This window comes from Corylus avellana (genome assembly GCF_965113065.1).
Source record: "Corylus avellana chromosome 8 unlocalized genomic scaffold, dhCorAvel1.hap1.2 SUPER_8_unloc_1, whole genome shotgun sequence".
In the NCBI taxonomy this organism is placed as follows: domain Eukaryota; kingdom Viridiplantae; phylum Streptophyta; class Magnoliopsida; order Fagales; family Betulaceae; genus Corylus; species Corylus avellana.
Genome location: NW_028290471.1, coordinates 45,337 through 55,717, shown reverse-complemented (window position 1 = coordinate 55,717; position 10,381 = coordinate 45,337). Strand labels below are relative to the sequence as shown.

The following is a 10,381-nucleotide window of genomic DNA, read 5'->3' as shown; positions in this document are numbered from 1 at the left end:
CTGTTAAAAAAAAATCATTACAAAATAAAAAAGTTTCACTTTTTCATACAAAACATCCATACTTTTTCATTTTTCTAAAAAAAAAAAAAAAATTTCTTTTTTTTTACGTCAAAAAAATATATTTCCACTAAAACCTCTAAAGCCTTTAACAAACGGAAAGTGAACCAATTATATACACACATTTCATTCCCTTGGTTGACAAGTTGTGTTGGTATGGGAATAGAATAAACGTGAGTGGCATTGGTCTCCTGTTATCACTCATTTCTTGAAATTATCTTTTACTGCAATAATCGTATTGGACATGACTTTTAAAAAAGAAGTCCTCCACTACCCCTATGAAAAGGATATGCACGAAAGAGGACTGTGAACAGTACATGCACGAAAGAAGTCCTCCACTGTTTCGTGCCTCACGAAAGAAGTCCTCCACTACCGGTGGTGGAGTCAGTCATTTTATATTGGATGTGACATTAAAAAATTTTTTGCGTCTTAAAATTTTTTTTTATCCTAAAATTTTAGTAATTCACACAATATATACATTACAAAAAATATTTATAAAAGGTCATAAATATGTGCTCAAATTGATATATTAAAAATGTAACATGTCAACATTATATCAAAAAGATAAAAATACAAAAAAAAAAAAAAAAAAAATTGTCTAGAATTTTTTGAGGGTGCCGTGGGTTAAAACAATTTTTTGAAAGTCCCTTGAGTTAAAAAAAAAAAAAAAAAAAAATTAAAATCCTTGGGGGTGCCGTGCAACGTGGCTCCGCCACTGCTTGTGACGAAGACTTCCCCACGACAAGAAAACGCGTTGCCCTCAGCCAACATCAAATACAATACACCATATATACGTACGGGCTTTGTTGGTGTCGTTTTCTGCCACAGACCATCAAAGTGTCTTGAAAACCCAACGAATGGATCCCCTGTAATACCCAATGTCTAATTGTAGGCTGAGCCAAGGGTCTCGAAACCGCTTATAACTGCTAACCGCAAAGCGGAACGGTTAGCCATTTTAAGAGTAGAAAAAAGTAGTTAATAAGTGCTAACCGCCCACGCTTATATATAATAATATAAATATATATTATATTAAATATAACATTAAAAACAACGCCGTTTTGGTGTCATTTTAAATACGAGTTAGGGCTATAGTTTCATCATATTCATTGTTTTTTAGAATACTTTGATTTGATCCAAAACTATTTAAAATAAGCTCAAAAAATAGGCACAATGAAGGCCCAAAATATCTACAAAAGCTCATATAAAAAAAATGGTTATAAAACTGCTGGTTATCGACTTGAATAACCATTAACCGTCAGTTATAAAATAACCGCTAAACGCCTAAGCGGAGCGGTTGCGGTTATTAAAATTCAATAACAGCCTTACGCGGTTGCGGTTAACGGTTTTAACCAATAACCGCTAACCACAACCGCTTGTAAACCCTTAGGTCGAACTAAAATTTTTTTGAGTCATATGTTCGTCTCAAACAACTAGCCCATTGTTAATGTTTCCTAAAATAATTTCTCTCAAATTATAAAAAATTGTCATCCTCTTCTAAAAACAAAAATATTCTTAATAAAAGTAAAAAATAAGAAAATGAAAAAATGGTGACCCACAGCCGTGGGGAAAAATTATTCTTAATAAAAAAAATAAAATAAAATAAGCTAGTATTTTTTTTCTTATTATTTTGGCCCTTGGGGAAAAAACTTTGATAAATTTCATAAAAAGACTAAAGGATAGTCAAAGTCAAATTCTTTGTCTCACTCTCCAGTCTCCACTGAGTGATAATTTGAAGCTATTTACCTTTAAATGATATTCTTCACTTTTATTTTACTCTGCTTTATGACCATCTCCTCAATCACTAAAGAAGCTTTAGACAAAAACGTAAAAATTCACCTTTGATTCGGTCTGCTTTCATTCTTTCCTATTTACGGTTTATAATTTTTCACTTTATTTAAATTTTATTACTATCTTCACTATAAAGCCTTCACAAATCATGAAGCATCTTCTTCTGCGTCATTTGTTATATCAGAACTTAAAAATTTTATTTTTCACATCAATTTTATTTTTTATTAATAACTGTTACATCGACATGTCAGTCTGACATGCTTTTGATCAGGCACAAACAACACTAAAATAGGAAAAATAATTAGAATTCAAAGAGGTACATGTAACATGTCTATATATGGAAAGGTACACTGGTAATTATCTTTATTAACGGTATAACAAAAGTACTGTGAATTATTTAACCCCATCAGAGAGACCTTATGGACTTCAGCAAACACCTTTCAGAGTAAACTTGGAGCAACATATCTCTGCAAGTGAGGAGTACAGTGGTGTAAGTCATTATCAACCAAAAGTTCTTTTAAAAAAAACCAGATTGAATAATTGCAAAATGAAGCATGAATCTCAACTCAAACACATTATAATGTCATCCAAGACCACTTCCAATATCATCTAAGAGGGCAAAAAAAAAAAAAAAAATTAATTAGAAGTGTTTGGACAGATTTATTAAGTGACAAAACATTTCAAACTTATATCATTCATTGGGCTTCAAAGCCACTGTAGCACAAGAGAATATAGTTGCACTTTTAATTTTTTGTGAATTTTTAAGCTAAAGAGAAGTTCAAACAATACTCTACGAAAGTAGAATCACATGCATAGAAGGGATTAGAAGATTCATAAAGTTTGCATTCAAAACATTAATTGTACAAACTTCAATGAATCTGCAACAACATTTCCCCCTACCTGCATTGATCCGAGTCACTGCAAGTCTGCAACTAATTACTAATTACTAATTAAAGATACATAATGAATTGTGAATAGTCTCGAGGCCCATAGAGTTGAAAAGAAATGGCCCATACATAAGAGGTCCATTTGATTCAAGGCATCCTAGATTCCTAGGAAAGCCCACATGCATTTCCGCAAATAAGATGCTTAGAAATGTGGGCATTCCTCATTCAAGGTGCTATGTGCAGTTACATTTTAAATTAATTTTTCATTTTGATTTAAAAAAATAAGCAAGAGTTTGTCATGACAAACCTGGAGGTGTTGCGCCTCATAACCATAACTAGTGCCTCGGCTCTTGATTTCTGAATGCCTGTCTTTGATGATATTCTTTTCTAAGACACAGTTGAGGGAAGATCCTAAACATAATGTCATCAACATGTTTATAGTACCATATCCTCCACCTCCTCCAAAACATAAGGGGGGCAATTACAATTCCAAAGCCAAAAACAAATCCCAGTTCAGCACTTATGTAATTCCACTCAATCATACTCCTATGACTTTCTTCATATGTTTGAGGTGGCAATCGTGGATCCTCATATGTGCATTGTGATTTCAAAGGCAAACCACATAATCTTTCATTTCCTTCGAAGGAAGTTGACGAAAATGTATTAAATTGCTTGATCAATGGAATCTGTCCCTCCAATTGGTTGAATGAAAGGTTAAGGACCGACAGAAAAATCAGACCATTGGCAAGTTGCACGGAAATCTCACCAGAAAGCTCGTTGTTTGATAGGTCTAGTGACTCAAGATGACTCAATTTTCCCAAAGATGGTGGAATTTCGCCTGTGAAAGCATTATGCGACAGGTTGAGAGTATATAACAGTGTGAGTTCTCCAATTTCTTCAGGTATAGGACCATCAAAGTAGTTACAAGAGAAGTCAAGGGTGGTGAGGATAGTTGGAATCTTCACCAGCTCCATCTCTAAACCCTTGCTAATAATTGTTACCGTATCTTGATAAGAAAAATTACCGTTATATGCAAGGTAATTACTCCCCATGCCCACCCCACGCCCACGATCCATCATTGACGTCCAAGACAAAAGAAGTATTATTGGAAGGTTACCAGTAAAATTATTTGAAGCTATGTCTACAATTTGAAGCCATGGCCAAGTGACATTAAGTTCTAGATGAGTAATGGATCCGTAAAATTTGTTAGATCGCAAAACAAGAACGCTCAACCAGGGTGTGTTCTTCAAGTAAATTGGGAACGTACCCTCGATGTGGTTGTTCCCAATGTCCAAGACCTCCAACCCAATGCAATTGGCCAAAGATTTTGGTAACCCTCCTTCCAGTTGGTTTTTATTGAGAGATAAAGTTTGTAAACGACAATTATCTGGAAATGCATTAGGAATTGTGCCAATGAGGTTGTTTGTCCTTAAATTTATCACATTAAGTGAACCACTCATCTCAATCAAGCACTGGGGAATTGTGCCACTGAAGAAATTATTAGACAAATCTAGACCTTCAAAATATGTAGCATTGCATATTGATCTAGGGATGCTCCCATTCAATTTATTACTTGAAAGAAAAATGAATCTAACGGAAGGAAGGGACCAACTGATGTTAGCTAGAATGGAGGGATCCAAACTATTCTCTGAGAAATCCAAGTATTCGACATGCGGGATATTTGGGAGCTGCCCTTGGAGTTGATTGGAGCGAAGATTTAGGCTAGAAAGAGAAACATTAAGGATAGGTCCTTCCAAAGTCACTAGAAAATTGTAAGAGAGATCTAAGTCAAAAAGATTAGGAAGTTTCCAGATCCAGTTGGGCATCTCTCCAAAGATCTGGTTGTGTGAAAGGTCTAGATAAAATAAATAGGATTGGTTTCTCAAGAAATCAGGAATTTTTTTCAACTTGCAGGAAGCGAGACTTAATGCTTCAAGGGGAACAGAGGATAACGAAAAGTTAAAATCATTATATTCAGATAACAAGCTGGTGTGAGAAAGCTCAAGGTATGAAAGATTTTTTAGCTGCTGAATCACACTAAGGTTCAGGGAGTTATTAAATTTGTTTGAACCAAGATAGAGGTATTTAAGACCATGGAGTTCAAAGATAGACATGGGTATTGGCCCTTCCAAATGGTTGTTATCCAAATAAAGGCCTTCCAAGAAGGAAGAAGCGTTGGAAAATTCTTTGAGTTGACCGGAAAATTGATTATGGGAAAGATATAACACTTGCAATGATGGATGTGAAAATAGAGAATCTGGAATATTCCCATTCAGTAAATTGTCACCCAAGTACAAAATCTCAAGATTCTTGCACATGCTGAAATTTGGAATTGATCCACTGAATTTGTTGTCTGAGATATCCAAATACTTCAATTGTGTGAGGCTCGCCATTGAATCTGGAATTGATCCAACAAAATTGCATCTCCAAAGATCTATTTTTGACAAGATTTTAAGGTTACCGATAGAAGATGGTAATGTCCCAGAAAAACTTGTTCCCCAAAGAACCATGGTTTGAAGAGATCCATTTAGAGGAAATTCTGGCAAAGAACCCTGCAGGTCATCATTATATGACAAATCGAGCGTTTGTAGTGTTGGAACTTGGAAGATCTTTTCTGGAAACTTTCCATTCAACTCAGAATGGGAGACTTTCAAGGATGTCAAATTTTTGAAATCTGCAAAAAATTCTGGAACTGGAGCAGAAAAGTGGTTATCGTTCAAACGAATAATTGAGAGGGAATGAAGATTCGGCAAGGAGGAATCAATCGGGCCTGAAAGATTGCAGGATGACAAGCTCAACACTCTCAGATTTAGAAGTGAAGATGATAAGGCCCGACACCACTCATTACCTGGAGCTGATATAAGTACATCATCAAGATTAAGTTCCATAAGCTCTGAAAGGTTTTGAACCAACACTTTAAAATTTGGATTCTCAAGATGAAGGTCATTGAAAGATAAATCAAGAGTAACCAACCTTGTCAAATGCGAAATCGCAATAGGAATCTGCCCTGTAAAGCCAGCAGATGAAAGATTCAAATAACTCAAATTCGCAAGCTTGTCAAACTCTGATGGAATCTCATGAGAATAGTTGAAGTTGTTATAAGCCAAACTCAGGCTCCCAAGATGCTGAAGACAGAAAAGGCTGCTTGAATTGTTGAGTCCACCCGAGATGGATTCGTTGGTCAGGTCGAGACCAATAACACGGCCCTCGTTGCAGGTTACGCCATCCCAAGAGCAGCAATCAGCACTTTGATTCCACTTAACAAGTTTAGTGGACATAGTAGAATTGAACGTAAGATTGTTCTTCAATTGCAGCAACAAGGACTGCTCATTGCGGAAACATGGGCTAGACACCCCAAAGACAGAAATGGTCATCAAGAAAAGTGAGTAAATGGCCATTAAGAAAAGCCAAGAAAAGACCGGGAGTCTCATTGGAGGGCGTTATATATATAAATAAGAGGAGTACAGTTTTACAGTAAATTAAGGATGGAAGACGTGGTGGTGATATAAGATATATGAATGGTGGATTCAGGAGTATATATATAGATGGGGGTTGTGGGCCCGATCGAGTAGAGCCAAAATGTAATTAAGCTGAAAATATAATGGTGGGATCAGAACTGCAATTGAAGATCACGTGGTCACCCAATTTCTTGTGTTTGGGCAGGTGGAATTATTGGGGAATGTCCTTTTTTCTAATACATATTTGTATTAACAAGGATTATTAATAATTGGAGGTCATTGCTTCAGCCATGGGATTAAACCCATGTTTTATTGGGTTTCACTCTTCTTTCTTTTGCGTAGCAAGATTCTTATTTGAATAGTTAGTGATGTATTCTTAATCAACTCTCTATTCTTTAGCTAAATAATAAACTCTCTAAATTTAAGTAAATAATAAACTCTCTAAATTTTTTTATCCTATTTAAATATAATATTTATTTTATCTTCATTCATTTTTTATTCTCAAAAGCACTCCACAAAGTTACAAACCCATAAGGTTGTTGGATACAAAATTATTTAAAAATTAAATAAAAAATTATAGGAAAGAAAAATCATATATAAAACTTGGTTTTTCTTTAATTTTCCAATATATAAACTATTTATATTATTTAATTATTTTTGTTATCTATTTTCCCTAAATAAAACATGTTCATTAATTCGATTTTTGTGGAACAAAATAGTTCAAATACAGATTTATATACAGATTTTACAAATGATCACAATCAAATCCAAGAAAAAATTTCATATTTCAGCAGAAGACAATTGGGAGGGGATTCAGTGATTCACATTTCTTTGAGTATCCGAATTCTCTATATTTAAATATAACCAAACGAAATAATCTTTTAAAATTCTCAAAAATCTTAAAAGCGAGTATTAAAACGATAATCTTCAGAAATCTTAAAATCCTCATAAATCTTAATACTCTCATAAGTGTGTATGAAAATGATAGTCAACACATTAAGTCTTTTGTGCCCACTTTTGATGCAATGCCCCTCCCTTTCAACAAATTTGGTTGCCGTGTAGTGGGGTTGGACCCTTTTTCACTTTGCGTATTTAGATTTGGATGGAGAAACTTGTTTTCAATTTGAATACAAAACTTGAAATTAACAGGCAATTTACATGTATAAAACTCAAGGCATGGAGTCTTTGCATCAAGATAAGATTTATTTTTTGTTGTCTATCGTCTTTACTTTTGAGATAAGCTTCAAAAATCAAAGTGGACGGACCATAATAACAAATGTGACCTCTTATTTATTTCTTATTGTCTTTCTTTGTATTTATTCTCAGTCAATCAGAAGTGGGTGCTCAAAAAGTTCTTACTCCTTTTTCTCAACTACTGACGTTTAATTTGTTTTCGTGAAATTTATGTAAGGATTGACTTCATGTCATGCTTTTATTGATTATTAGTTTCAAATAATTGAGATGATGGAGCCCATATGGAACTTCACAGGCAATTTACATGAATGAGACTTAAAGCACAGAGTCTTTGAATGGAGATAAAACTTATTCCTCATGATGGTCTATCGTCATTTCATTGAGATAAGCTTTAAAACCCAAAGTGGACGGACCAGCATAACAAATGTGTCATAACTCACATATTTAATTAATAACAATTTTTAAATGGGTAAAAACAATTTAAAGCTATATTATTAAATTTAAATCTTAAAATTATTTTAGAAGACTATGTGAACTGAATGATTAATATCACTATCGATCGATTGATGGAACTCTAACACTGAACGAGGTTTCCATTTATCGATAGATGAAGGTAACGAACAATCGATTAACAGTTACAAGGAATAAAAATAAAGACCATAGAACCACCTTCTCGTGCATGAGCGTTCATAAAATCACCATCTCGTCCATAATCTTCATTTTGGTAATCCATAACCTCTGAAAAATCTTAAAGTGAGTGAGAAAATAAATGAGAAGAGAGAAAGAGTTCATACTTGGAGGAGTCAATCCTCAAACCTTGAAAGCTTATGATTTGAGTTAATCTTTTTAATATAAACCTTCATACTCTGTTTTCTACGTTCTTAAAATGTTTAATCTATATCTAAGTTATGTTTAGCTATTTTCATAACTATGTGTAAGATATAGTCATCTTTTGAAATATATGGTTTTCGTTCAAGTTTAAAAATACCCAAAATGAATTCGCTCCCCTTTTTCTTTTTCTTTTTTTCCTCAAAGTTAGATCAATATATATGATTCTTTTTGCAATGAGCATAAATTACTGAAAATAAATTATGTTCGCATGATTAGAATTATCAAGTATATTTCTTCTTTAGAACATAACTTCAAACTTTCTTCCCCCATTCTTCACCTTTATTTTTTATTTTTTATTTTATTTTATTTTGTAAATAACTTTATGTTTTGTATTATTGGCCTTCACTCTTGTGATTTGTAAACACCTTTAAGTTTGTGTAGGAAGATTCTTATTTGAATCATATACAGATGGAGTTCATGATGTCGTCAAAAATTAGAACGTGGAAGACAAGTGGTGTGGAGGTGGGGGGAACTGGGAAGTCCTACCTGGTCTGGCACGGCAACTTCACGGAGAGACTAGTGCGTCAATATATATTCCAAATTTGATATTTTGATTTTTAGGAATGCAATTATTTTTAGAGAAATGCTAAGTATTCTTCTAGTGTTTTTCTGGTGTCCTCCCAACTGTGATGTGACTTTTAAAATCACCAACAGATTAAAAGTCAATAATGATAATATCAAATTCAATAATAATTTTAAAAGACACCGGGACAACACTAGAAGAACACCCAACATTTTCCTTATTTTTACGTTTGGAAATAATTAACAGTCGGATAGGATTTTTGATGATAAAAGATTTTCATGTTTGGTTCATTCCTAAACATGTTATAAAATATCTTTATATTAATTTTTCTCTTCTAATAGATAAGGCTGTTTGATACAAAATTATTTAAAAATTATATATAAAACGCAATATTTCTTTAATTTTCCAATATAGAGATTATATATTATTTGATTTATTTTTCATCTATGACCAAATAAAACATGTTTATTTCTCTTTTTGTGGAATAAGATACATAGTTCCTCACTTTAATGTTCAGACTTTGCAAATGATAACAATCAAATCCAAAAAAATAGCAGTAAAAAAATAACTATAACAAAATTGTCACATATATAGTCTAATTTTTCTTATATAACCATAATAATATCCAATAATTTTTTTTTAAAAAAAATAATAATAATAGCATCAAAATGTCAAAAAGTAAATAAATGAAAAATAATTTTCGAACAAAAAAAAAATTAATGATGTTTTTTTTACTATTCACACGTCACTACTGGCACGTCAGCTTTGGAAGGTGACATGCCACTGTTCACACGTCACCAATTGGTTATATATATAGATGGGCATTGTGGGCCCATCTATATATATAATTAATCTGAAACTATATAGAATGGTTGGATAAGTAGTAGCTAGCTACACTATTGTCCGCAATTAAAGATGACGTTGGCGTGGGAGTTGTGGGCACTCTACTAGTAGTAGTGTTTTGTCGCCCAATTTGTTTAATTAGTGTTTGATTAAACATAATTAATAAGCTAAAAGTATTATTTGGTTTTTAAAGTATGGATGGGAAAATAGTGAACCCACTTGAAATTATATTACAACACTAATTAAAATAAAGTTGTGGTTTTGATTTCAAGTAAACAAGTTGGGACTCTACCAAAACTGAAACTACCCAATTGTACGTTGATTGCCGTCAATTTTGGATTATTAATAATCGAGGTAGAAAGCAGAAATTCTAGAAAGAACGAGTAAAAAGTAAACAAAGACAAAGGAGGTGGGGGAAGTCCTACCGGGTTTGTCACGGCAACAAAGACTTGGATAGGATTTTCCACAATAAAAGATTCTCATGTTTGGTTTACTTGTAAATCATTTATTTATTTATTTCAAAATGTCTTTATATTTTTCTCTTCCAATACATGAGGTTAATTGTTGGATACAAAATTATTTAAAAATTAAATAAAATATGTTCATTTCGATTTTTGTGGAACAAAATAGTTCCTTACTTTTATATACAGATTTAAAAAATTGATGACAATCAAATCCAAGAAAAAATTTCATATTTTTAGGGATTCGCATTTCTTTGAGTATCTGAATTCTCTATATTT

General features: G+C 33.0%; 1 protein-coding gene across 1 annotated transcript; it reads right to left on the bottom strand.

Annotated features, from left to right (window-relative positions):
• Positions 1–2,158: 2,158 nt before the first annotated feature.
• On the bottom strand, positions 2,159–6,224 carry LOC132163075 (receptor-like protein 6). Its single transcript, XM_088512029.1, has 2 exons — positions 3,040–6,224; positions 2,159–2,312 (listed from the first exon to the last, which is right to left on the bottom strand). The coding sequence occupies exon 1, from the start codon at positions 6,161–6,163 to the stop codon at positions 3,068–3,070; it is 3,096 nt and encodes a 1,031-aa protein (XP_088368155.1). The 5' UTR covers positions 6,164–6,224; the 3' UTR covers positions 2,159–2,312; positions 3,040–3,067.
• Positions 6,225–10,381: the final 4,157 nt, after the last annotated feature.